General features: G+C 43.5%; 1 protein-coding gene across 4 annotated transcripts; it reads right to left on the minus strand.

Moving 5' to 3' along the window:
- Positions 1-80: 80 nt before the first annotated feature.
- On the minus strand, positions 81-21,954 carry SERP2 (stress associated endoplasmic reticulum protein family member 2). 4 transcript variants are annotated; one of them, XR_013174545.1, is made up of 5 exons: positions 21,501-21,948; positions 16,741-16,813; positions 1,427-1,570; positions 838-952; positions 81-528 (listed from the first exon to the last, which is right to left on the minus strand). XR_013174545.1 is itself a non-coding variant. In XM_077158306.1 (5 exons), the coding sequence occupies exons 2-5, from the start codon at positions 21,582-21,584 to the stop codon at positions 488-490; spliced, it is 342 nt and encodes a 113-aa protein (XP_077014421.1). In that variant the 5' UTR covers positions 21,585-21,618; positions 21,867-21,954; the 3' UTR covers positions 81-487. The 4 variants fall into 4 exon arrangements, 3 of the variants coding, with proteins under 3 accessions (XP_077014421.1, XP_077014420.1, XP_077014422.1); XM_077158306.1 differs by lacking the exon at positions 838-952 and having other exon boundaries at positions 21,501-21,618; positions 21,867-21,954; XM_077158305.1 differs by lacking the exon at positions 838-952.
- Between the last annotated feature and the right edge of the window lie 5,887 nt (positions 21,955-27,841).

Consider the following 27,841-nt stretch of genomic DNA (forward strand, 5'->3'; position numbering starts at 1 on the left):
TCTCCTACCCTAGCCCAATCCTTCTTGAACTATACTGATCTTTTCCTCACTCCCGTTTTCTCACTGTGATCTACAGTTGCTATAAGGCTGAACAAAGACATTTATTTGTAAAACCAATTCCCAATGGAGGAGAGGGTGGATCCGTAGAAAGTAAACCAGCAACTGTTCAGAGGGCCACATGCATACATGGGTGAAACTGAGGGGGGAAAAACAACCAGACAGAGGACCCGGCCGTAGACAGCCGGGTGGCGACCAACCCAGTCGTCAGGAAAGCAACATGTCCTTTCTGCTTGAGCACCAAGATGTCCTGGAAGAAGGCGACTGATTTCATCTGACATCCACCATGAAATGAGCAGGGCACCATTGAGGGAGCCGTTTTTCTGTTCTCTGTGGCTTGTCTGCTTCCCACAGATGCCTGGGGAAGAGCTGATGAGGTCCTCGGCTGCCCCCCTGGCAGGAGGGAAGCGGTGGCGAGCCCGGGGCTTTCTCACATGCCCATGCGGATGCTCTGAATGATCTGAAAGACGGCTGAAACGGGAAAAGCAGACACACGGCTCAGATGGCAGCCACCATGCAGCTGGCAACCCGCCCCACCATGGGACCTCGGCTCCTGCTGACCCCAGGCCCCCTGACATGTTAGCACAAGCACACAGAGCTGACTAGATATTTCCCATCAAGGAGCGAAGTGAACACGAGGGGCAGTCAGCGAATTTCTTTAAAATGCCAGCCTTGCTTGGCCTGCTGATGGGATGCCACAGGGCTGATCCAGGTAACTTCTGCCAATTCCAAAAGGAGATACAGGGTCAGAAACCCTTCAGGTGCTGAGAGGAGAATTACCCCCTCCCCACTTCCCTTGAAATGTTCTGCTGTTGGGGACAGGGATTCAGAGCTGCCCTGCAGGCTCTGTCCATTTACCAGGCCAGTAAGCTGGTGTCTTCAAACCGGCCTTGACCTGGAAAACCAACAGCTTCTGTGATGGGAAGACCCACCAGGCTGGGTTTCCCGCAGCCCATAACCCTCGATGCAAATGCATCTTGTAACCCTCTGAAATGTAGTCTCTTGCCTACTGCAGCTCTGATTTGTTCAGGGCGCAGTCTTCACTCAAGGGCCCCTGCCTGGTTTTCCCAAGAGCTATGGCTTGTGAACCCCTGGAGAATTCCTGGGATACCCCTCCCCCCCTTCTTCTGGCTAAGAGCCCAGCCTTATTCTCTCTATAGGATTCTAAATGTGTTTCAGGAGAGGGAAGCCCCAACTTTTCCTGCCATCTTCCCCAGCAGGTAACAGTGGGCAGTTCTGATGACGACGACGACGATGATGATGACAGCTACTCCCATGGACTGAGTTACACTTTGGAGGGGAGGCCGTGTATCATCTCACTTAATCAGGTGTAAAACCAGAATCAGGCTCCAGTTCACAGATGTCTCACCCCCTCTTCTCAGCTTCATAAAGCCATCCCGGGATAGTCCCGGGTCTGCGGGTTCCCAAGTGACCGTGGGAAACAGGGCAGGACACAAGTCATTCGACATTTCATCAGCTGGCCTGAGGACGTGCTGTGGTGCCAGGCACTGCGCTTCAGGGTAAGAAAGAAAAATAAAACAGAGAGCCCTGGGGGATCTTTCCAGCACTGCTGGGCTTTGAGGGTAGATAAAGCAGTCAGGCTTTTTCTACAGCCCCCCCAACACAAACAAACAAAAAACAACAATATCAAAAACGTAAACACTGCACTTAACATCTCTGCCTTCCTAAACTGGGTACACCAAACGTAATTTAACATGAACTTGTCATGGATGCGCAGTGTCACCACGATGACAAGTAGTAATGGGTCACCCTCTTTTGTAATGGAAGACGCACAGTGTTTGATCTGACCCCAAGATAGCTCTGGTGTCATTTATGCTTTAAAAAAAATTTTATCTCCTTATTCTTGTCACCCATCACATCTCTGATTTTGTGGCATCAATCTGCAGTGGGTCTTCTTCTAATATGTCATTTACTACATGGCTGCAGATGAAGAAAGCTGAAAACAAAGACTTAGAACTATGTCTAAAAGCGAGAGTAAATCAGTCTGTGTGAAGGTCTGAGAGCCTCTTCTTCAGATACTGCAAAGGAGGTAGTCCTTCAACTTATTTAATTCTTAATTGAATTTATTTAATTCACTGACTATTAAATTAATTAACTATTACTTATTTGATTGATTGATTCTGGATTTCTTAGAGGTTTTCTTGGCCAATGCGTGGTTCCTGGGTGAGTCTTAACAAGCAAAGTTGCTAGATGGATGAGAGAGTGTCTGGCCAAAATTTATAAGCTCGTGAAAGTATCTGACCTTTCTGTCCTCTCCTACCAAGGCTGACATGTAGCAAAATTTAAACAAACATTCTTTAGGCTGGTTCCATAGAAATAGTGGAAGGCAGCTGCATATTCAGCAATATTAGACAAAAAAATATTTACATCTGCCATGCCTCAGGCTTTGTTCTTGGCATCAGGGAAACATTGCTAATCTGAATAAACAAGCTGACCTTAGATGAGAATTTTAATTAGATGGAACTGGGTTTGAATCTCTATTCTTGGCTTAACAGCTGTGTGATTGAATAAGTAACTTCACCTCTTTGAGCCTGTTTCCTCTTCTGTAAAATGAGGCTCACAGTAGTTGCAGGGTTGTTGTTAAAGATTAAATGATAACATATGAAGGGGGGTGCAAGGGTAGTTCAGTGGTAGAATTCTCACCTTGGGTTCAATTCCCGGTCCATGTACTTCCCCAAACAAACAAGCAAACAAACAAACAAAAATTCAACAAATGGTGCTGCAATAAGGGGATACTCACATGGCAAAAGAATGAAATGTGACCCCGCCATATAGCATACAAAAAATATAATTAAAAAAAAAAGATTTAATGATAAATTGACGCTTCCTCATACATTGAAGATTCAATGTGTGATGACTACGGCTATTATTACTACTATTACTACAACAACTACTTCTTCTCCACGTCTGAGCCCAAAGGCCAAAGCTTAAGTACTAATTCTGCCATCCTTTAGAGGTGCTAACCTTGGGAAATTATTAGTAACTGTCATACTACAGATATTATATCTCTTAAAGGATTGCAAAGAACAAATAAGATGACATAAGGAAAAGACCTACCAGTAATAGATACTCAAAAATGTTATTTTGTGCAAATAAAAAAAAAGTTTCTCCATGAACTAGAACAAATGTATGAAACTATTACAAGGAGTTAATAATAGAGAATAATATGGGAAAAAACACACCTATCGCAAATTATGGGCTATAGTGAACAGTAATACCTTAGAATTCTTTCACCAATAGTAATAATTGTACCACACCAATCCTAGGGATCAATGACTGGGGGGATAAGGGGCTTGGGACGATTTGGGTTTTCTCTCTCTCTTTTTTCTTTCTTTCCTGGAGTAATGAAAATGTTCTAAAATTGACTGTGTTGATGAATGCACAACTATGTGATGACACTGTGAGCTATTAATTATATACTTTGGATGGACTGTATGGTGTGTGGATATATCTCAAAATTGCATTAAAAATGTTATTTCTCCCCTAATTTTGTCTTTAGACAAGAAATGATCAGTGTAGTGTAGGTCACGGAATAGGCAACAGTGTGTGTGTCTTAGTTAAGTCAACTCATGACTTAAAAAGTTGTAGGTAACCATAAAACCACTGAATTCTTACATAACTGCTGAAAATTTCTTGAAAAAAGATCTTAGGCAAAATATTGCTTGTTTCAGAGTAGCAACTCTTATTATATTAAAACACTTCACCTATTTCTTTGCATCTGTCTTAAAACTAATTAAAAATTATTTCTGTTCCTAATTGGCCTTGTGTATTATTAACATGTAAAAGTTCTCTGGTCCTTAGCATGTTTCCAGGTGACCCCTTAAAATGGAACCTTCTGGAGAAATCACTCTGAATAAAGTCAAGTTCACCATGTGCCTCCACATCTAAGATAATGAATAGAGAGAAGGTGGTGTTTATTATCCCTTTTTCAGTTGCAGCAATGTCTTTCAAAAGCCTTCACCATTTTATACCAATTACCTTAATTGTAATTCTGTGTGCCTGCCAAATACTGATCTGCAAGAGTAGCTCCAGTCTCCCAGAGGCTGACTGTCCAGGGTGTCGGGCAGGAAGGCAGTCCTCGGTGAGTTCAAAGAGGGAAAGGAAGTGGGGAGTCTAGACCCTGACAAGTTAAAAACTTAACAGTGGGTGAACAAAGCTGAGAAAACAGCTGAGCAGGCTGCAGGAAAGGGGCTGTGGGCAGGCGAGACAGCAGGGAGGAGGGAGGCCGAGGGAGGGAGGAATGGCAGGATTCCAGGACAGCGAACCTGGCCCTGGGCAGGTTACAGAGGGTCAGTAAAACCCAGGCTGGGAGCAGGAACTACTAGAATCAGTGAACATCTGTACCTTCTACCTGGACTTTGGATCCTAGTCCTCAGTCACCTTAGCTGATCCCAGCTCTCTTTCATTCAAACTTCCCCTTTCAACCAAGTCCTCAGGCTTTAACACGCTAGAATCATTCTGGTTCAAAAATCAATCCAATTAAAACAATCCTCCTGACTTCATGTCTCCCATCTACTGGTGCCCTCTCTTCCCCTTCCCAGTAAATCATTCCCAGAGCTGTCCACTCTCACTGTCTCTACTTCCTCTGCAATCCACTTCACTCTAGCTTCTGCTCTCTTCATGCCAATGAAATGTCTCTTGCTAAAGTCACTAATGTGCCCATTAGGGGATCTTCAGCCTCCTCTTGCGTTGCTCCTCTACTCAACACCACTGAGCACAACCTCCCCGAAACACTCTCTTCTCTCGACATCTGAGATACCATATTCTCCTCATTTCCACCATCTCTTTGGCTCTTTCCTCTAAGGGGTCATCTCCCTCTACCCAACCATTAAGCATAAAATGTTGAAGTTCCTCAATGAACTTTACTGGTCTTTTGTCTCTTCATTTTATTCCTTCTCCCCAGGCTTCCTCACCCAGTTGCACGGTTTCAATTGCTATTTGGAAGTTGATGACTGACACCAGGCTCTCCTCAGAGCTCCAGACCCCAGCCACTCACCATCTTTTTTGTATCTACACTTGGATGCCTCAGGACTATCTCTAACTCAACTGGACTTCCCATGACCTCTTCCCACTACTGAAGTCGGCAACACCACCCTTCATCTTTTTGTGTAAGCCCAAACTACTAGAGTCTTCCCTGATACCTGCAATCCATGACCAAGACCTGTGGATTCCATCTAAGAATTTGTTGAATATGTACCATCCTTTCCATTATCCCAGAAATCACCCTAACCCAAGCTACCATCATCCTTCCCTAGACCCCTTCAATGACCTCCAGCTGGTCTACTTTCACTCCTCTCCAGTCCTTTCTCCATAGTGTAACTAGAATGATCTTTTAAATAAAAGCAAACAGAATCATGTCATCCCTGTGTTTAAAGAACATCAAAAGCGTGATGAGGGCGGGCCACAGTGGTTCAGCAGGTAGAGTTCTTGCTTGCCAGGCCTGAGACCTGGGTTCTATTCCCGGTATTTGCCCATGCAAAAAAAAAAAAAAAGAAAAAAAAAAAAGCTTGATGAGGCCTCTCCATGACCTGCATATTTTGACCTCTGTCAAGTTCTCCATACTCATTTCACATTACTTTTTCCCTGGCTTGGGGCATTATCTCATTTTTTCAAAAGCTCCACACTTCTGCTACAGGGCTTTCATACATGCCATTCTTTCTGTCTGAACTACTTAGCCCTCATTCCCCCTATTAGCTAGTTATTCTTCATAATCCAAAAGTTATCTCTTCAGAATGACCACCTAGGGCAGCCATTCTTCCCCAGATTCTCAAACTGTGTGCTCACAATCCCCAAGGATGCGTTAAAACCCACAGATGCTGGGCCCCCTAGAGTTTTTAATCCAGTGGGTTTTGGGCAGGTTCACAGGTCATGCTAATGCTACTAGCTCAGGGACCACACTTTGAGAACCATTTACCCAGAGTATATTAGCCCTTTGCATTAATAGTTTTCATAATCCTATGGACCTCTCCTCCAAACACTTTCCCAGTTGGAATTTTACATGTTTTTGTGTGATTACTTGATTAACTCATCTTTCCTTCTCAGTAGACTGTAAATTCCTGGAGAGAAAGAAGGGTGATTGTGGTCACAAGTCTACCATGGCACAAAGGAGGGTCTTCAATAAATACATTTTGAATAAACAAAAGGTGAATAACTGCAAATAGTATGAAGGAAAATACATTAGAAAAAACTGAAATGACTACTTTTCAAACCAAAAGAGTCAGCAACAAATTGCTGCCTATAGATTCATATCTCCTAAAACCCCAGTCTCAGACGAAAAGCAAAGTCATGACAGACCATAAATTCCTGGATCTGGAGCCTCCCAACTACCCTTACCCTGGGGACTGATCTTCCCCAGCCATGAGGTAGTTGTATAAAACTACAATTGGATCCTAGAGGAAACTGTCAGGAAGCCTGGAGCCCTGCCAGACAGCTTGCAATTGCAAGCTTCTTCAAGCCACTTTTATTGAAAATAATTGGTAAAAAATAATTGGTAACAAAAAGAAAGATCAGGAACGTTGTTGAGAAAGGAGATTAAGACAAGACAGAAGAGCTTTAGGAAGAAAAGGCAACCCTAGAAATCACACAACTCTGAATTTTTAAAACTGAAAATGATGGGAAAAAAAATCCTGAAAGAGCTTGTAAGAAAAGTTATGGGCTCCAGGGGAGACAAAAAGTTAGGAGGCAAGATATTGCAAAGGTGGATCATTACACTTTAAAAGAATCAGCCAAAAGAAAGTCAAAGGCAGGATACTATTTTCAGGAAGCTTCTCCAAAGATGGAAAAGATAAGAAAAAGAAAGGCCAAGGACAGGTGAGGACAGGCAGGTACCATGAAGAACATGGATATGATTTGCAAGAGTTTAATGGCCTGTATCCAATTAAAATGGCAGGTAACAGAAATTCTCTTCACTGAAAGACACTTGTGACAGGATCCCAAATGCACACTGGTGCACAGGGCAGAGGTGGCAAAGAACAAGGGAGGCTAGAGGTCACCTTGAAGGAGCCAATGGATGATGAGATATCTTCTCCAGATTGTCCATCTCAGATCCAAGCAAGGGAGTCCAGAGCAGATGGATGTCCTCAGTGGTGACACAGAAGGGTTTCTCCAGGGCTGTCTGGTACCCCGAGCATCCCACTTGCCAGTTTGATGGGAGGGATGCCCTCTGAATGCCACAATTTCAGGAAAGTTCTGCAAGTGTCCAGGAAAGGCAGGTCCATGAAAAGCAGGTCCACCACCAAATATGGCAAATTCAAGTCTGTCCTGGAGCAGGTGTCCAGAAAAGAGTAGCGTGAGTGGGAGCACTGCAGACTCAAACACAAAGGAGCCCATGGGTGGGTCAAGGCTTTATCCATCTGGGAGCAGGCCCAGGATGGCTGCACAATTGGAAGCTCTGGAAAATGCACCTTTCCTAGCAGGGAAAGCAGGGGCTCTTTTCAACACTCAGTTGAGTGCTCAATGCCTAGAATTGGTGGAGAACTCTTATGTTCCATATAACTTTTAGAGAAAGAGAAAAAAGAGAAGAAATATAGGGTAAATAGAAAGAAGATGGGTAGGAAGAACTAGGTTTGAACACTAATTCCGTCAATTTTAGCCATTGTATGTTGACCAATTTCCTCTATAAGCCTGAGTTTTGTAATCTGGAAAAATGAGTATAATACTTTCTTTGTAGGGATGGTGTGAGTGTAAGAGAAAATGTATGTGTACGTCTTGGCAGTATAATAAGCACTCAAGAAATACAGCCATAATAGTTGTATGTACAAATCTTGCTCACCCTGTAGGCTAGTTTATGAAAAGTTCTTTCTAGAAGGAGAGGTTTGGTTCCTGCTGCCTCTGCAGTGGTGACAGTGGTCAGTGACACCTTCTGACCTTTTGGCTTACAAACCCTACCACCTATCTGTCCAGGTGGATGCTAGGCTTAGCTTATGCGGGTTCCTCAAGATCTCAGAGTTATGCTCCTCTTTCCAAATTTTCTCACCATCTGTGATGGTAAGTTTTATGTGTCGACTTGACTAGGCTACAGTACCCAGTCATTTAATCAAACATGTGTCTGAAAGGTGCTGTGAGGTACTTCATAGATGTAGTTAACATCTATAATTGGTTGACTTTAAGTAAGGGAGATGACTCTCAAATAATGTAGATGGGCCTCATCTGATCAGCTGATGGCCATAAGAGCAAAAACCAAGCTCTCCTGAAGAAGAAGAAATTCTGCCTCAAGCGTATATTAGCTCCTGCCTGAGTTTCCAGCCTGCCAACTCACCCTACAGATTTCACAGATTCCAGCCCCACAGTCACATGAGCCAATTTATTAAAATAAATCTCTTTATATAGAAAGATATAAAAATCTCTCATTGGTTCTTTTTCTCTGGAGAACCCTAAGATACTGTCCCAAAGCTAAGCCACCAAAAAGGTTAAAATATTACCTTTCTTTCCTTGTAAGCTTTCAGAATCTTGGTCATCCTTCATCAGAACCTTGGCAGGGTGGGTCAAGAGATGGGGAGACAGTGGGCAAAGGCCCCAAAACATAATTAAAATAGTAACAAGCATTTCTAAAACCATCACCAAGATTCTACTAAGCATTGTCTCATCTAGTCTTCATGATTAGTTCTTAGGAGTTGGAAACTCATATCATCCCCTTTAGAGAATGGGAGCGCAGAGGTTTAGAGTAGGCATATGTAACTTGGGAGTGCTGATTTGAAGCTGTTATGTACCCCATAAAAGGCCATGTTCTCATAATCCATCCCTATGGGGGACCTTTTAATTAGGTTATCTCCGTGGACATGTGACCCAGCCCATTCCAGGTAGATCTTAATCCCCCTGCTGGAGGTTTTTATGAGAGGATAAAAGACAGATGAAACTCAGAGAGTTCAGAGAAGCTCAGAGAGAAATGCCCCAAAGACATTTTTGGAAAAAAACACTGAAACCAGAGCCCAAGAGAGAAGGAACAGTAGACGTCGCCATGTGCCTTCTCAGGTGACAGAGGAACCCTGGATGCCAGCAGCCATTCCTCAGGGAAGGTATTTCCTTCTTGATACCTTAATTTGGATATTTTCATGGCCTTAGTGCTGTAATTTTGTAACCTAATAAATCCCCTCTGTAAAAGTCAATTCATTTCTGGTATATTGCATTCTGGCAGCTTTAGCAAACTGAAACAGGGGGCAAGACCACGCAGCTTGTCCATGGTGGAACCAAAGTTTGGAGCTCAGATGGTCAGACCCTAGAGTTGATGTTCTTACCCATTATGCTGACTGCCACCTCATGACATATGGACTCTGTAATTTGGTTGCTTTCAAGCAATGACCCCACAAATACAGTCCTGTATCCTTTCTCAAATCTTGCCTTCATGGGAGAGTTCAGAGGGGAGCTAGGAGTTTGCAAAGGCTCTTTACAGCTCTTGCAAAAAGCTGTTGCAAAAGCACACGAGGGTCTCATAAGGGAGTAGGAAAGAAGGGGTACTGAGAGGTTCCTTGGCCCCCACTGTTCTGACACACATGTGGCTTAGGATTTTTCCTTCTTTATACCATCCTTAACAAAACAGCCAACCTTAGGGCTGTGTTGGTCCTTCCAGAAATGGTGTGGCCTCTAATGCATACCCAAAGAGAGACGGTTGAACCATCTGAAGCAGGAGGCTGGGAAAACGGGAGGAGGCCCAGCCAAGAGCATGCCAGAGAATCACATCTTCACATCTGTTCTGAAAAGATTGTCCTGAGAAAGGGACGTGCAGTGACATGATATCTGTCTCTCTCCACCCTTCCCCCACTCCCTGGGGCAGAATACAGGAGAAAGAGTACAGTCTGTTATACTGACAGACAAAAGGAATGTCCCTGCCCAGACACAGTGGAGCTACTCACAACTGATAGTGCCATATAAACTTAGCAGGCTCTTTGGTGAAAAGCTTTAACTGTGTAATAACAGAGGCCTGCTTTGGTCAGACACAGTTTCTCATTTGATGGGTCCAAATGTGTGTTCCCCTCTGGGGATGAGAAGATTTGCATATTTAGCATCAGAAGGAGATAGCCCCTACACACGCATGCACACATGCACACATGCATATGCAGACACCCTACTTCAACCAGAACATTGCCTTTTCATTTGTTTCCCTCGAAGATACGAACAAACAGTTCTTATCTTCAACTTAGTTCAACTTGAAAGGGAAAAAAAAGGCTGAAAACTACTAGTCTAGACATGTTGTTTTAAAAATATATTACATTTTTTTCTGATTATAAAAGTAATATATGCTCATTGACAAATTTGGAAAATGTTGAAAGGTATGAAGAAGGAAATAAAAGTCACTAATCCTATTACCCTAGAGGTTTCCCTCTGATGGGGGCAGAGAACCTTGAAAGTTTCAAGAAAACCCAGACTTCCAGAACCACTAAAAATTTCATCACCTGATGGAAGAGTTTTGGAAGTGGATGGTGTAATGGCAGCACAACATTGTGGAAACAATATCATTGAGGCGTAGACCTGGAGGTGGTTCCAGTGGGATATTTTATGTTGTGTATGTGTTACCACAATAAAAATTTTAAACAATTCTCATAAGCTCTAATCAGGAAATGAATATCAGGGTTGGTCAGAAAGAGAAATGAAATTGAAATCAGAAATACAGCAGGGAGAAATAGTCTGAAAAGGAGAATTGGGACATGGCTGGTATTTAAGGATTTCCCTCTGAGAATCAAAGGATGATCTGAATTAAATGGTGATTTCATTGATTGCTGTTTAAACCTTAATTGAAGGGGAGGGACAGAGAAGGCTACAACCACCTTGCAAAGCAAGAGTGTGTGGTAGTAGCCTGCTACTTCTCTGCAACTTACTAACATCGGGGCCCTAAGGGGGGTAAAAGAGACCACAGGATCACAAGAAACCTGCAGATGCGGATTCTCAACAACAAAACCATCCGAACAGCTAGGATGTTAAGGAAAAGACCTGATTTCACTGAGACCAGGAGGTAGCTTGGTCAAAGGGGAAAGTTGAAAAATGCGGCCACTATTGTCCTGGAATTACAGTGACACTCACTAGGAAGCAATAGGTTGGGTTAGAGATTACACAGATAAGGAAGCGATTGTGCTTGCAAAGGGGTCATGGCAGATACTGTTAGTCACCTGTAGCTCCCTTTCCCACTGACCCTTGGGGTGGCCTAAGAACCCTTCTTGGTATCACTCTGAGAAGAGCTGGGGAGAAAAGGGAAAGGAATACAGAACAGAAACCAGGGTGAGGGCTGCGGTCGAGCTTCAGGAAGCCCTGGGGAGGTGCACCGAGGCCACAGGGAATGGGGACAGAGCAGCTGGCCAATCTGAGTGGCAGCACCTTTCTGAGGTCCAGAAAGTGATTCTAGCCACGCTTGTCTCAGAACATCAGGAAAGCAACAAGTGTTCTAGAAGCCATCCGACAGTTCTCCGAGAGGCAGGTTCTGAAACCCAGGACTGAGAGAGTCAGGATGAGCTGCTTATTTGGAAGGAGGCCCCACTTTCTGCCCAAGTGAAAGATAACGTTTTTACAGAACAGGGCAGAGTCTCCTAAGGGGGCTCCAAATCCTTTGGTTTTTGATGTGGATCTGGGTCTTAGGAGACCAAGGAGGGACAAATGAAGACAGGAAAAAAGGCCTGAGCCTTCTGAAACAAAATCCCAGGTCAAGATTTGAACAAATAGTCTAGCCTATTTGTACTGATAATCTGAGGGTCCCACAGGTGCTTCATTGAGAAAAGGTTTTAGATTTCTGACATCATCTACATATCATTAATGATAAAACTGGCTACTAAATTAAACAAAATAAAACAAGATAGGGCCCCAAGGCGTCCTATCTGGATAATACTGTGTCTCAAAAGAACACACCATTCCAAAACATTCATTTTTATTTCAATGAAAACTTCTAGAGCAAAATGGGTTGCTTTTCAGTTGCTTTAAGGAAACAGAACTCACATTTTGTTTCTGCAATTCAACTTCAAGTACAAACCATTATTCATTGATTTTGGTCTGTTCCACTTGGGAAAGTAAGAAAGATTCTGGTGCTTTTAACACTTGGGAAAATAGGCCTCATACACCAGAAGTGTTATCACTTAAAGTGTTCACACTCCTCCTTGGAGTAGAGGCAGGAATTACTGCTTTCTGATAAATAGAGACCAATAATGGAGGCCGAACCTGCCAACTAAAGGCACAGCCTGGCAGAATGAAAGGCACATGATATTCTCACAAAGCCACGGTTGTCCATGAAGGAAGGCTAAGGATGGTGGAAGCGATAAGGGCTGCAGCTCCAGGTTCTGAATTTACCATGGGTCGGGCACTTACATCCACTGAACCATTTAATCCTTAGAACAACCTCCTGGGGGGCTCTGACTATCTCCATTTCATAGATAGAGGAAATCAGTTCAGAGAGATGAGGTAACCTGTCCCAGGTCAGTCAGCTAATAAACAGCGAGTTCAGGCTCTGAACCCAGACCTGGCAGATTGCAAAACTTTCCTCTCTGCAAAGTCCCTCCTTCCCATTACTGCCCATTTGTTGGTTTTCAAAGTCCCTTGCTGCAGAGAAGTTCTGCAGTCATGGAAAGCAGAACTTTACTTACAGTGGAAGAGGGCTGTCTTTAGATACCCACCCCCCTCAGCCCTGCCCCACTAGACCAAGGATCCTGCCTTAGAGTATGTAGCAAGAACAGTGAGGGTGGGTGTTTCCTGGGGGCACGTTTGTATCCGGGATCTCCAGGCCCACACGGCTCTCTCCTGGCTCCTCTTCCTTCTCATGATCTCACTCTTATCAGCCCTACAGACATGAAAGGCAAGTGCTGGAGAAAGAGGAAAGCCATGAGATAAAAGCCTAGAAATAGGCTGCAAGAGTCGAAGGCAGCGCATCATCCCCTGTGATCGAGGTGTCTCATAGCTTCCTCAGGTGGTTGCCTGTTTTTCCACATAGATGGTGTAAGGGTGACATTTAAATGTCAAAATTTCACCAGCCCTAATCCTTTTCAGAATTGAGTTAGGAAAACTGATACAATGTGTGTACTTTAGTACTTCTCTGATCTGGCTATCAATTTACCCCAGGTACACCTCCATTGTTTCTAAAAAGAAATCCACCCAACCAATTAACAATTGGAAAACTGAGTTCAGAGAGTAAAAAACGAAAACAAGTGAGTCATTCAAGGGACTTAGATCAGGGGTGGATAGCTTTGCTAATATTAAGACTTTACGTTTTTTCCCCTTAGGGTCTGTGTAAAAATATACAACATATGAATAATCAACAATATGGACTCAAAGAGGGAAATATGACCTCAAAGGGGTATCACTGGAACTTGGTGGAATGGAAGCTATACCTGGAATAGCAATTTTCTCTTGCTCAAAGAAAACAGATCTAATGGAAAGGGACATGGAGAAGTGTCTGTATATAAAGGATAGAAACCCTGTGAGAAATTCCAGGGCATTTTGAATGAGCATAAAAGTCAAGAGAAGCCATGAGAGTGTTGATGGGCAAATGACAGTCAGCCAGTCAGATGGGAGGTAACTTTCCTACTTTCCAGAATTCGAAGAGAAGCAATACGGAACGGTGACAAGGGGCTTCATCTATCCTCACAGCCTTCTTGTAAATGAAGCAGAAGACCTGATATGATGGCTCAACTTTAGGACATCACATTTTCTTAAGTGTAGGGAAAAGACAGGTAGGAGCCTACAGCCTGAAACTCTAAAAAGACAAAATCTCAGAAGGAATGAAGGCTCTCCAAAACCAAGTGAATCAGAACTGATCCCAGAGAGATGGCAGTGGAGACAGAGCTGAAGGAACTCCTGTGTTTTCATGGCATGTTCAGCTTAGAAAACGATGTGTACCCAGAGAAAGAAGGGCATATCACCAAGGACAGACTGAAAGAGTGACACATTTCTGCGAGAACAGTGCCTGATTTGAGCTGAGGCTTGCAAAAAAAAAAAGGAGGGGGGTGGTGGCTGATTATTTTTAGTTATGATTGAAAAAGGGATGAAGCCATTGCTTAGGGATCATAGCAGCATCTTACCAGGACAGAGAGAGTAAGATGATTCATCTCTGCTTTTATGTCTGCCCAGAATGGTCTTCTGAGAAGACTGAAAAAGCTGTCATGAAAGGAGCACTGAACATTCAGGGATGGGGATGTGGTGTGACAATATGTGGTAGTGTGTCCACTTTGCCATGTTGATTCCAAAATCCAAGACCCTTGGAAAAACCTAGACACAGGATAACAGAACCAATGTTCTGATACCTGCAAAATTACAGGAACTGGAAGCAGCTCTAAATGCCCCAATTTACCCAAGTGGGAAGGATATAACTCTTGGGAGGTGGATCAATAAGCCCGGCAAAAGTTTGAGCTAAATAATTTAGTGGGTGTTTTTTTAAGCCCTTTTGGAAAAGAAAGAGATGGACATTGAAACTGGCATGAATCTGAGAAAAATAAGCTGTGCCAAATAACTTCACTGGCTCTTTTTTCCCATAGGCTACCTAAAGGGGCTGACTGGGGAAGGTAACAGTTACTATGTATCTCAAAGCCAAAAAAGGAAAAACTTACTGACTCTGTATCTAGTTAGAGCCTTGACAACAGGGTCTAAGATGATTGGCCCCTGGTGATCGCACTTGGGCCATTCTGAACTACTTGCACTCTTGAGCCCATCCTGCTATGTCACACCATGCTGCCTCACTTGGAATAGACTCGCTACAAGCTGTCCTTCAAAACTCAGCTCAGACAGCACCTCCTCTTGGAGACTTTCTCTAGTGCCAGTATGATTTGTAGCCCCGTATCTGTGCTTACCAAGCACTAAGGACACGCCACTGTCACCACTATCATTGCATTCTCACCCTGGCCTACGACTCACAGCTTCCTTATCTGCCCCGCCAAGGCCCCTGCGAGCTCCTGAAGATGTGCCTATTTCCAAAGCCCAGCACATGCCACAAACAGGGCCCCTCAGCAATGATTACTGTTTGAATGAGTTTTGCTAAGAGGTTCAAAAATCAGCCTGATGGGGGAACTGTCTCTAACTCTGTTCCTTGGGGTTCTCTATGTCTAGATTTTTCTTGGTGACTTGGAGGAAAATATATTTTCAGAGATTATAAAGCTGGGAAAGAAAGATAATTAGGTGGAAGTTTCAAGATCTAACAAGCTAAGACTGGCCATAAAGTTTAAAAACACAGATAACTCTCTGATATAGATTGACTTTCTTGCTCATTTCTTCTATGACATGCTAAAGGCACAGCTTTTGTTTAGTGTTGTTGGTGCAAATCAGAGACATGGAACATCTGAGGCAATGTATCACACATGAATATGCAGGAATTTGTTCATTGTAATTTTGTACAGTGCTTTGAACTCTGGACCATTAATGAGGGAACCATACATTGAATAGATCATGTAGTGTCACTGACCATATTGTATATTGTAATGTAGTATCAGTAAGCCACTTGTTACATATATTTGTATAGGTGACAGGAGTATGCTGCAACTATTAAAAAGTAACTGAAGTCTCGGGCCGTATTAATAGAAGCACAGGGATGAAATCAAGCGTTATACCACTTCTAGATGACTTTCTGAAGTTGCAAATGCTATGCTTTAAGAGAGTCATTGAAGGTATTCAGAAGAAGAAGAAGAAGAGAGAGAGTGTGCACAAGTAAGCGTAGGCAGGACACAGACAGGTCTCTGGCTTTGAAAACAGCTAATAAAATGGTCACTTAAACATATCTGATCATCGGAAAACTTATGTTGAAGCCTCAGGCATCAGAAACATACAATGGAAAATAACTGGTCTGACCAATTTAGAAAAGCATTTTAGGAGAACTGGGGAAGTGTAATTAACAGAAAGAAGCACTAGGCAGTCATTTTCAAGATCTCCAAGGATTCAAGATGTTCAGGAGAGACTGAATTCATTCTGTGTTCCAGGAAACTAGACTTGAACTACGGAGGTTTTAAGACAGCATAGGGTAATTCAAAACGGGAGAGACCTTTGTAACAGATTTAGAGCAATATAAAAAATGGAATAGGCTTTTTGCAGAATTGAGCTCCCCATCCTTTGAATATGACCTCTACATACCATTACGGCAGAGACTCAACACATGGGGACCAGGAACCACAGCAAGGCTCCCAATAATAGAATCCCCCTAGAAACAACTTCATGATACTTCTGCTCAAATCTTCCCCCACCTTTGTGTGTTGCTGTGTGTGTGTGTGTGTGTGTGTATGTGTGTGTTAAGCAAAGTTCTCTGAACCTGCCACCTTCCAGTAGCAGGTGGTCAGGTCAGGTCCAAAGCTCGTTTCTATCTAAGAGCTCTGCAGAGCTCCTTCCTAAAGCATCAGGGCATTCTTCTCTCTGGAATGTGAACTTATCTCAAGCAGTCAGGTACTCTGCTTTCCGTTCGAAATGTCCTTTTTAGGCAATGTCTTCACAGAAAACCTGAACTGAACTCTAAAGCATGTGTAGCCAGTTCAATTGCTCAACTTAATCATTTTATGATTATGATTTGATAGTATATCAGCTCTGTCTCTACCCATATTTGGTCTGCTGTAATAGAACTGGCTCAAAGCTCATTAAGATAAAGGCTTAAGGGAATGATTAACTTGAATCATAGTCCCATAGGTTGTTTTGTCTCTTTACCTTGTGAATAAAGCATTTGTTTTTGAGGGACAGTGTTTTGAAGAGCAGTGGGCTAGAAGTTCAGTGAAAAACCCTTACCTGAGCCACAGACAACAAAAACAAACAGTGCCAGCAGCCATGGCCCAACAGGGTATTTCTCTTCTTGCGGCCTCTAAAAGACAATGGAAAAAGGTAGGATAATGTTTACTTGTTGAGTCCATGCCTACTGAATACTAGCAGGCTAGTCTCAACTAGTTGGGACCTGACTGACCCTCAGTGGCTCTATTGAGGGTGGGTAGGTGGGATATAGATAAGTCAATTATAAAGGACTGAAATAGGTTAGTAAGATTCAATAACCTTCTTAACATACCTGTTACTCAATGAACTTGGTGGTCTTAAATATTCTACGGACAGTTGTGGCATACATATGTAAACAATATAGTGATTTGGGAGCCAAAAGCTCGATTAACAGAGTCTCCACTTATTAAAAGCATACTCTATCCCAGATACTATGCTAGATACTTAATATCCATTATCTCCAGCATTCGAGACTCTCTGCAAGGCAAGTTTTAAGGTCTCCATTTTACAGGTTAGAAATTGAGATTGAAAGTTTATGTTAATTTGAGAAAGAGCTGGGATTCAAATTTATGTCTGCTTTATCACAAAGCTTGAGTGTTATCCGTGAATAGATTCATCTTGAGTTCTCACATCTGTGAATTCCAAGCAGGGGTCACAGAGCACAGCATTTCCTCAAAACCTTCTACATGCAAAAATAAAATAAAATAAAATAAAATTGGAGGGCGGGCCCCAGTGGTTCAGCAGGCAGAGTTCTTGCCTGCCATGCTGGAGACCTGGGTTTGTTTTCCGGTGCCTGCCCATGCAGTAAATAAACAAGTAAATAAATTAAATAAAATTGGAAAGTCAGCACGGTGGAAATTCCAGGAACATCATAAGCACTGCATTAACTGTGAGAAGTGGTGAGGGAAGCAACATTTCGTAATAATGCTCCAAAGCCTTAATGAAGCTCGCATTGGAGGAATCCATTCCCTGGGAGGAGAAAGGAACCGCTGCACCTGCTTGAAGCTAGCTAGCCCCTGAATGCTCTTGCTCTGCTCATACTCTCTAGGTCTATTTGCAGGAAGGGTTGGCTCTTAAAACCAAATCAGTCAATAGAACAAGAAACATTTTTTTGAGAGAGCCATCAGTAAAAGCCACGGATTTTTCAAATAAGAAGGGAGAAGGAAGAGAGTAGAGAAAAATCAAAGAACTCACAAAGAAATTCCTCATTAGCTTGAGCCAAAAATAAGCTCAATAAGAGTTCAAGAACTCATTTTATTATAAATAAGGCAAGACTTCTTTGGCTCTCACTGTTACCTTCCCTCTTCATCCTCAACTGGGTTCACTTGTCATTTATATTACCAAGTTCTTTTCCTTGATAGCGTTTATCACATTTTGTAGCTCCATGTTTAATTCTGGGGTGGTACGCTTAATGTCTTTCTACTCATCGACTGGAGGCCCCAGGAAGGCAGGTACCATGTGTCTTTCATGTATCAATGTATAACAATGCCTGACACAGAACTTAGACACACTAGATACTCAATAAACATTCATCAAAGAACGAAGCAGCATATGCATTTCATTTCATAAGATTTCTTAGTTTTAAGTAAAGACAGGGTCTAGGAAGGAATTTTAATTTCTCATTAATACTTACAATTGGGGGAAGGGTTATCCCTGCATTTCTAGAGAAATATGGATTGAAGGGTCAGTGGCAGGTAGACTTTAACCAAGGAAATAAAAATCATTCACTTTTCTGTCCTTGAGAAGCTTGGAAGTGTATGTGTCACCACACCCACATGATGGCAAAGGGAAAAGGCAGTTGCTCTTGACCAGACAAAAATCAGTCTTAATTACATAAACTGGCTTTAACCAGAACTTCTATGGTGCCATTCTTTGGCTCTTAAGACCAGGTCAAGTTCAGATCAAGTAAATAATAGAGATATTCAATAAAGTGATCTGAACAGACTGTGACATTAATCCCCATCACCCTTGTAACAAAATTATATTCTTGACCAGAAACCAATTCTACTGCTGTTTTCCCACTGATGCTAAATGAAAATGCTATTTTAGTTCTATTTCCAGCAAGACCCATAAGTGAATGCAGGAGCCGGAAAATGAATTATTCGTTAGTATAGCTTCCAAAGGCAGTCCTTTATTCCTCATTTGCAGAAAAACACAATTTTTGAGCATGCAGAACTTGGAGCACATAACACAAATCCTTTGCGAAGGCATTGCACAGTGAATCATTATTATTTGGGGACTTTCAGGGCCCAAGAACACCTGGCTGACCATAATACCAATATATCTTGTTTTGAGAGCTCTGGGTTAATCTTTCTTGGAAGGGATGTCCAGCACAATCCCATTGGGACAATCCACAGTTGCCTGCATCTATGACTGGGAATAGGTAAGGAAAGCAGTAGCCATTCACAACTGACATGGTTTATTTCAGACAGGAGTTTGCCACTTCCTGAGGCTCTAAAATGCCAGAGGATGGCATTCCCTGTGATAAGATACCAGGAGGGTTACTCAGAACTCTGAAATTTAAATTCTTGCTTCATTCTAGAGAAGATGCTAGTGAAGATTACACTACTGCACAATCATGAAATGATCACTCCATTACACTATTTCTTGGATTTTGTCTTCTATCTGCAGAATGACATTGACTTACCCCATAACTATTAGCTAATAATACAATACTGAAGCATCTGCATGCAATTAAAGAAGTTTATTTCTGAACTATTAGTCTAAACTTTCAGTTGGAATCTGTTCCTATCTTCCAATTTACTGATTTCATCCTGAACAAGTTATCTTTGCAAGTTAACATCTATCAAACTATAATCACATTTGACCTATAATTGGGAAAATGAGATTTAGGATTTGTAGACTTTCTTTTTGAAAGATAATTTCATCTTACCGGTTGGCTGCTGATTCATTTACGATAAGGTGAACCAATGAGCCCTTCTAACCAGCTGAAAGTAAACATATATTGTGGCTTGATTTGGAAACCTTCTTTACAAATTTAGTAGGGCTTATTTAAAAATCCTCATCGGAGCCAGGCACTCTTGGAGGGCCTACCCATGGTACATCAAAGTCTATTAAAATGCACCCACATCTCACATAGAGTATAATTTAAATGTAGGTATATGAAAGTAGACTTGAACTACAAGTGACTAGTTACATTTTCCAGACAGTTAAACCGCACCTCCCCCCCCCCCCCGCCCGTTTTCCATTTTCTTTTCATGTTTTGGAGCCAGTAATTTTTGTTTCAGGTTCCAAACATTTTTTAGTGGTCTTGTGAAGCTTGAAGGTAGCACACACTTGAGTCTACTAAGCCTAATGGAACATCAGCTCTGCAAATTAGTTCCTGTTCCGTTGCTATTTCTGCAGACCGATAAGCTGTCAACTTAGTTAACTGAACTTCGGTTCTTTATTCAGTAAAGAGAACTACATAGGTAGAGAGCTTTATTAAGTGAGCTAGTAGGCATGAAATACTGTGAAGAATTTATCTAGTGATATAAAATCCTGCATGCTTTAATGCTAAAAATTTTTTTTTCAACAATTTGGACAGGATTTTTTTTTTCTGGGTAAAAATTCACAGGGAAGACTTGGATCTCTACAAAAAATGGTTCCAATTTGAAGGCACACTATCGTTTTGCTGTCCCAATCATGACTAAATGACTAACCCCCAAATAAGAGAATTTTAAGGAGGACTTAAGCCTGGAGCTGTGTGCAAAACTCTGAGTAAAGTTGAGCTTAATCCTAAAATGTCTTTGCCACAATACTGCTTGGTTTTGCATGAACTCTGGTATGATGACTCCAGATCCAGCTTTTTGCTCTGTTAATCAAAACAGCATCATTTCTTTGGCTAAAAGGAATTGCCTCATCAAGCCTGCAAGCTTTTCCAGCCAAACCCCAAGCTTCAGCTGGACTTCCATTTTCACTGTATGGGATAACAGATTCCAGACGCCTTTGCTCATAGACTTGGAGACCAACATTATCCAACAGCTCATCCAACTCATGCCTCTAAATGTCCAAAAGTTACAGGCTTTGGATTTTCTGTTGAAGCAATTCTGATTTGCTAAAAAAAACAAAAAAACAAAAAAAAACAACTCTGTGTTTTACTTAAAAGCCTAGTTGCAAAGCTCCAATCTATAGTTTTAGGGGCACAGAACTCCTGGCAGTAAACAGGTCTCTAAAGTTCTAAGTCAGATTATCAAGATGACCCTGAATTCACAAGGTAAGTAACATTAGCCAAGAGGTAGAAGTCCTCATTGGAGAAGGGTTAAAAGAGCGAGGAGGAGGGAGGGAAATGTGGGTCCAAATCCTCACTCCCCACTTCGAGCTCATTCAATTTACACAGGACAGACCATTACAAAGGGGCTGGAAAGAAAACCGTATCAGTGGCATGCATCTTTTGGGCCAGGGGACAGAGTTTGGGAGGCACAGATGATAAATGGCCCCCACTTACCCATTCATTCATTCATTCATTCATTCATTCATTCAACAAACGTTCTAGCACCTACTAGAATGGAACCCGTGTCCTACATTTGGCTCAACCGTCCCCTGAGAATGTGGCTTTCTGCCTTTCCCGGGGACCAGGGCCCACTGCGTTCCTGGGGAGGCTCCGCCGCGCCTCCAGTAAGAGGGCCACGACCAATCAGGGTCCTCGCTGCGCACGAGGACGCCGAGAAGCCCGGGCCGCCCCGTGCCCACGCTTGGGGACCCCGCAGGAGGCGCAGGAGGCCGGTCCGCCCCGCCCCCGTCCGGCCCCGCCCGGCCCGCCGCGGCGCCGCCCCGCTCACCAGCGTTTTGGCGACGTTCCCCCGCTGGGTGATGTTCTTGCTGTGCTTCTCGTTAGCCATCCGGATCCGCTGTTTGGCCACCATGGCTTAGGCGCTGCGGAAGGCTTTCGACTCCCACCTGTCAGGAGGAGCTCCCCGCGTTAGCGCCTTCCGCAGGGCCGAGCGCGTCCCGCCCAGGCACACGTGGCCGCCCGGCTCGCCCGGGCCGCTGCAGGTGGCTAGGCGTGGCTCCGAGCCCCGCGCACCCCAGCCCCCGACCCCCAACCAGCCGGCTCCGGAGAGAGGCCAGAGCCCGGACGGAAGTAATCTCTCATCTCAGGAAACCCTCTCCTACTTCCTCGTTATCCTTCCGGTCCCCCCAGCTACCTAACCGGCGCGGCCCGGAGGCGGCCGGGGCGCGCCGAGTCGCTGTGGCCGCGGGGACCCCTGCCGTGTCCGCATCCGGCGGCCGAACGCCGCGGGGCTGAGGGTTCGGGGGCGCTCGCGGGCGTTTGTGCGCGTGTGGGGGCACTGGGGCGCAGCCACTCCCGGGGGCACCGAGCGGGGTGCACCCCCAGCCCGAGGGTGAGGTATGGGGGGTGAGGGGGCGGGAGCTGCTTTCGGGCTAGGCCTCGCGGACTCCCCTCCGCCGCCGCGCCTTGGCCGAGGGCTGTACCAGAGGCGACAGGATGGGGCCTCAAAAGACGAGGAGAGCCAGGGAGCCCGCGCTGTTGGGGGGCGGCCCGGGAGAGAACCCTGCGCCAGGGTACCCCACTGCGGAACTTTCTCGAGGGCTGCTTTGTCAAATGCGGAGGGAAGACAAAACCACCTCCCCGTTGGGCTGGGGCTGCGGGGCTGCGCGGATGGGACTCGGGCAGGCCTTTTTATCTTTGCAGTTGCGGAAGGACGGCCACTGGTACGTCCAAGCAGGACGTGGAGGAAGGATGGGAAGGTTTGAGGCCTGCAGCCCAGGTCCGATCTGGCGGACGCTGCCCAGAGGTGGGCCAGCCGGACTAGCTTTGGCTCCCCTCCGCCGGTTCTGGGGCCAGGCTCGCAGGCCCAGGAAAGCCCAGACCTCCTTCCCCCGACCCTTGTCCGATGGGGTCTGAGTGTGGACTCCCAGTCTGAGCGTTTCCCGCAGGTAGGGGATAAAAACAGAAGCGTTTGCCTGCATCACAGACCCTCCTCTATTCGTTCCCTGCAGATGGCCTCCGGGAGATGGGGGAAAGGGGGTCAGTCAGTCCCATAATTTTCTTAGGGCTGAACAGGTTGGAGTTAGCCAGCAGGAGCTCAGAAGAGCCGAGAGGAAGAAACTTCACCCTAAAACATTTGGTGCAGTGGCGAAGCAGTGAGCTCATGTTGGGGTGGAGGCATGCAGGGCCGCCAGTGTGGGGAAGGATAGCTGTGGGGTGAGACCGCTTTGGTTTTTGCATCCCCAGGCCTTCCCTTCCTGGCGTTGTGGCGGGGTTTCTCCAGGGATGTGTGTCCATAAAAATCCCCTTTTCTGTGGGAAGTTAGGGAGCGTTCCTTCTGACTTCTTGCCCACCCCCCCACCCCCACCCCATTCTTGTCATGCAGGCTGCTCTGGGGAGCTGTTTGGGGTAGCAGGGAAGAAGGAGACTCTCCCTAAATTCATTAGTAAGGGATGGTCCTTTTTTTTCTACTTCAGAGGTCAGTTCAGCCTTCAGATTTGCTTCCATTGGCCTGTTCTTACCACAGTCACAGCCAGGACTACACAACAAGTCTGCCCAATTCCAATCTAGTGCCCTTAATAACCACCAACTTTTATGTTTTTTTGAGGGATTGGCATCCCTTAGATCAGGGATACTTGCTGAGTTGGGCATGTCTCTGACTGACTTGCCTCTGTCCCAGTACACTCACATACCTGGGCAGAAGGCAGAGGGCGGGTCCTGGCTCCAGCTCGGTACAGGCCTGGCCTGAGGGACATCAGTGAAAAGCTATAGGTAGAGATGGTTTTCTCTGTGGACCTTCAAGTGGTAAAGTGTGCTCAAGTTCCTTCTCACAGGCTCAGGCCAGCTGCCTTGTCTGGGCAAAAATTGTTTCTTCACCCTTTGATTGCTGTTTGATATTGATCAATTTTACTCCTTTTTCCTGCTGTGTTTCACTCTGACGACATTTATAATTAGTTTTTTCCTTTTTTTTTACCAGTTTTATTGAGATACATCCACGCATCATACGATCCACCCAAAGTATACAATCAACGTTTCATGGTATTATCACATAGCTGGGTATTCCTCATCTGAATTTTGGAACATTTCATTACTCAAAAAAACAAAAATAAAAACAAAACAACAAAACAGTTTTACAAAAAAAGCAAACAAACCAGAAATAAATCTCCATAACATCCCATATCCCTTACCCTCAACCCCCATTGACCCTTAGTACTAGTGTGGTATATATGTTTCTGTCGATGTAAGAATATTAAAATTTTACTGTTAACTGTAGTCCATAATTTGCAATGAGTGTATTTTCCCCATGTACCTCACTATTAATAACTGCTTGTAGTAGTGATGTACATTGTTCTAGTTCATGAAAGATCATTTTTATGCTTGAACTGTTAATCACTGACATCGTCCACTGCAGGGTTCAGTGTGTTACCCGGTCCCACGTTTTATCTTCTAGCTGTCTTTCTAAGGACATAGACAGCAAACTCACAGTAAGCAAATGGAAATAAAGATGGAAGGTGAAAAGTAAAAGTCTTCCTTTCCTTGCCCCACCACTACCGCCTCCTACTAATTCCTATGAATTAACATGGTAAATGATTTTTAGGTTATCCTTCCAGTATTTTTTCGTTGTTTTATAACTTGTATGGTGGTAACAAATGTATCCCACTCAAAATTTCCCATTTTAACACTCTCAAATCTACAACTTGGTGGATTAATTGTGTGAATATTCTTGTGCCACCATCACCAGGATCCATTACTACAATTTTTCCATCAACCCAAACAGAACCTCTCGACCCATTAAGCAATGATTCCCCCTTCCCCCTCCCTCCCACTCCTGGTAACCTGTAATCTATTTTCTGTTTCTGTGAATTTGCATGTTCTACTTATTGCATACAAGTGAGATCATACAGCATTTGTCCATTCGTTTCTGACTTATTTTACTCAACAGGATTCAGCATTCATCCATGTTGTAGCATATATCAGAACGTCGTTCCTTTTAAAGGCTGAATTTTATTCCATTCTCTGTATATACCACATTCTGTTTATCCATTCATCTGTTGATGGACACATGGGTTGCTTCCATCTTTTGGCTCTTGTGAATAATACTACTGTGAACATTGGTATATAAATATCTGTTTGGGTCCTACTTTATACCTTGAAGTGGAATTGCCGGGTCATGTGGCTGGTATTTTTCTTTGTATATACAAGCTTATTTGTATATTCCTTTTAAAAATGGAATCATACTTTGTGAACTGTTGTGACACTTGCTTCCCACTTAATTGATTGACAGTATTGTCCTGTCTGCATATATACCACCTCTTTCTTTTTCATGGTTGCATAATAATGTGATTATTCAGTAATATATTGAACTATATGTGGCAGTTATTTCCAACTATCTTGTGGTTGCCAGCAATGCTTTATTGAATATCCTTGTACCGATATCTTTATTTACTTGTTCCAGTATATAAATAAATTCCTTGAAGTGAAATTGCTGCAAAGTTTTATGTCCTTCCATAGAGTTCCTACTGCTGTTTTTGGATGAGAAACCTTCAGCTTGTAACCTCCATTTTACCCACCCACGCTGCTCCTTTTGCCCTCTGCAGACCTCAGTCTTGTTTTTGCCTTGAAGGTCATCATCATTTACTCAGCAGAGCTTCCCCTCCCAGCACAGATCCTGTCCCTTCCTCTACCCAACTTACAGGCTCCCGCAGCTAGAGGCTGAGCCACTGCTGCCTCATCAGGGGTCCTTCAACAGGTGAGTTGGGGCTCAGATCTCCAGGGTACCCTGGGGCTAACAGGTGACCAATCTTGTTCTTTTCATGTGGGATGATTGAGAATGGTAGAAGAAACTCCATCAGAGCTGGAAGTTCTCCTGAGTTAATCCATGCTTGCAGTAGGAATTTTATGGCGTACTGGTTAGCAGGCAGTGCTCAACTACAGCTTCTAAGATTGCCTTGGATAGAGTCGCAGGACATTACTAACTGATTAAAATTTCATCTTGGCTGGCAAATTTTTCATTCTTTAGAGCAAGAATTCCCAGTGAGCATATGGACATTAATCCCATGTCCGTTTCACCTACGGTACTGGATCTGTGGCTGTAGAGACTCAGTTTTGCCCATCTTTATAAATGATGCATTTTCAAAGCCTTATAGATGCCACATTATTATTTTTTATAATATAATAATATTGACATTTATTATTACACAAATGGTTACTTTTACCACAGATCTTTATTTCTTTACGCTGTTTTAAACCACTGTCTGTGTCCTTTCCTTTCGGTTTGAAGAACTCCCTTTAGCATTGCTTACAGAGTAGATAAAGTGGTGATGGAGTCCCTCAGTTTTGTTTTGTTTTTTCATCTGATAATGTCTTAATCCCTCCCTCATTTTTGAAAAAGAGTCTCACCAGATATGAAATTCTTGGCTGTCATTTGTTTTTTTTTCCAGCACTTTAATCATTTCAACTTACTGCCTTCTTGCCTCTCTGATTTCTGATGAGAAATTGACACTAACTGGGACTCCTTTGGATGTAACATGTTGTTTTCCTCTTGCAGCTCCATAACTTTCTCCTTGTTCTTTGCATTTGATAGTGTATTCAGTATATGATGGGGTGTATTTGTTTTCATGTTTATCCTGTTTGGTGATCTCTGAGCATCTTGATATGTATATTCACATATTTTGCTAAGTTTGGGAAGTTCTTTATTGTTACTTTGTTGACTATTCCTTCTGCCCCTTTCTCTCTTTCTTCTTCTTCTGGAATTCCCATAATCATATATTGGTGTGCTTGATGGTGTACCATAGTTGTGTTAGACTATTTTTGCTTTTAATATTTCGTTTTTTCTTTCTGTTCCTCAGCCTGACTCATTACAAGTGTCTTGTCTTCAAGTTCACTAATTCTTTCTTCTGCCAGCTCCAATCTTCTCTTGAAAACCTCCTGGGCATTTTTTTTTTCCAATGACATATTTCAAGTTTATTCTCGAATGTTCGTTCACATCAGTGGGACCATACAGTATTTGTCCTTCAGTTTTTGGCTGGACTCACTCAGCATAATGTTCTCTAGGTCCATCCATGTTATTACATGCTTCATAAGTTTATCCTGTCTTAAAGCTGCATAATATTCCATCGTATGTATATACCACAGTTTGTTTAGCCATTCTTCTGTTGATGGACATTTTGGCTGTTTCCATCTCTTTGCAATTGTAAATAACGCTGCTATAAACATTGGTGTGCAAATGTCCGTTTGTGTCTTTGCCCTTAAGTCCTTTGAGTAGATACCTAGCAATGGTATTGCTGGGTTGTATGGCAATTCTATATTCAGCTTTTTGAGGAACCGCCAAACTGCCTTCCACAGTGGTTGCACCATTTGACATTCCCACCAACAGTGGATAAGTGTGCCTCTTTCTCCGCATCCTCTCCAGCACTTGTCATTTTCTGTTTTGTTGATAATGGCCATTCTGGTGGGTGTGAGATGATATCTCATTGTGGTTTTGATTTGCATTTCTCTAATGGCCAGGGACATTGAGCATCTCCTCATGTGCCTCTTGGCCATCCGTATTTCCTCTTCTGGTAGGTGTCTGTTCAAGTCTTTTTCCCATTTTGTAATTGGGTTGGCTGTCTTTTTGTTGTTGAATTGAACAATCTCTTTATAAATTCTGGATACTAGACCTTTATCTGATATGTCATTTCCAAATATTATCTCCCATTGTGTAGGCTGTCTTTCTACTTTCTTGATGAAGTTCTTTGATGCACAAAAGTGTTTAATTTTGAGGAGCTCCCATTTATTTCTTTCTTTCTTCAGTGCTCTTGCTTTAGGTTTATAGATGCCACATTAGTGAGGGTGTGGATGACATCTATATTAAAGTCAATACCAGATTTTCTAGCTGGGGGACTCGCCCTCTGTGTGAGTCTTAGAGGGAATAGGACCTCCTCTCTCTCTTTGGGAGCAAGAGGCTGGCAGATATTGTGACCCAGCTTGGCCAACAGATGAAAAAAAAATGCCAACTGAAAGTTCACATCTAGGTCATTTGGGGCAATGACAGAGGGACAAGTTAAAATCCCTTCTGGTGGTGTGGTCCACAGAGCAGGCAGTACCCAGCAGGGGTGGTGAGGTGGGGCGGATAGAACCAGTGGCAGTATCCTATCTATCCACTGGTACTTGAAATCCTTACAATAAATT

This window comes from Tamandua tetradactyla, chromosome 4 (assembly GCF_023851605.1).
Source record: "Tamandua tetradactyla isolate mTamTet1 chromosome 4, mTamTet1.pri, whole genome shotgun sequence".
Classification (NCBI taxonomy): domain Eukaryota; kingdom Metazoa; phylum Chordata; class Mammalia; order Pilosa; family Myrmecophagidae; genus Tamandua; species Tamandua tetradactyla.

What these genes read in the sequence shown, in the direction of transcription:
- SERP2 (XM_077158306.1), bottom strand. Translation starts at nt 21,584, where the DNA reads ATGGTGGCCAAACAGCGGATCCGGATGGCTAACGAGAAGCACAGCAAG. An exon ending in TTTTGTTGTCTGTGGCTCAG is followed by an intron (nt 1,571 to 16,740) that starts GTAAGGGTTTTT and finishes CTTACCCTGAAG; the next exon opens with CGCAGTGCCTGGCACCACAG. An exon ending in TATGAAGCTGAGAAGAGGGG is followed by an intron (nt 529 to 1,426) that starts GTGAGACATCTG and finishes TTCCCGTTTCAG; the next exon opens with CCGTCTTTCAGATCATTCAG.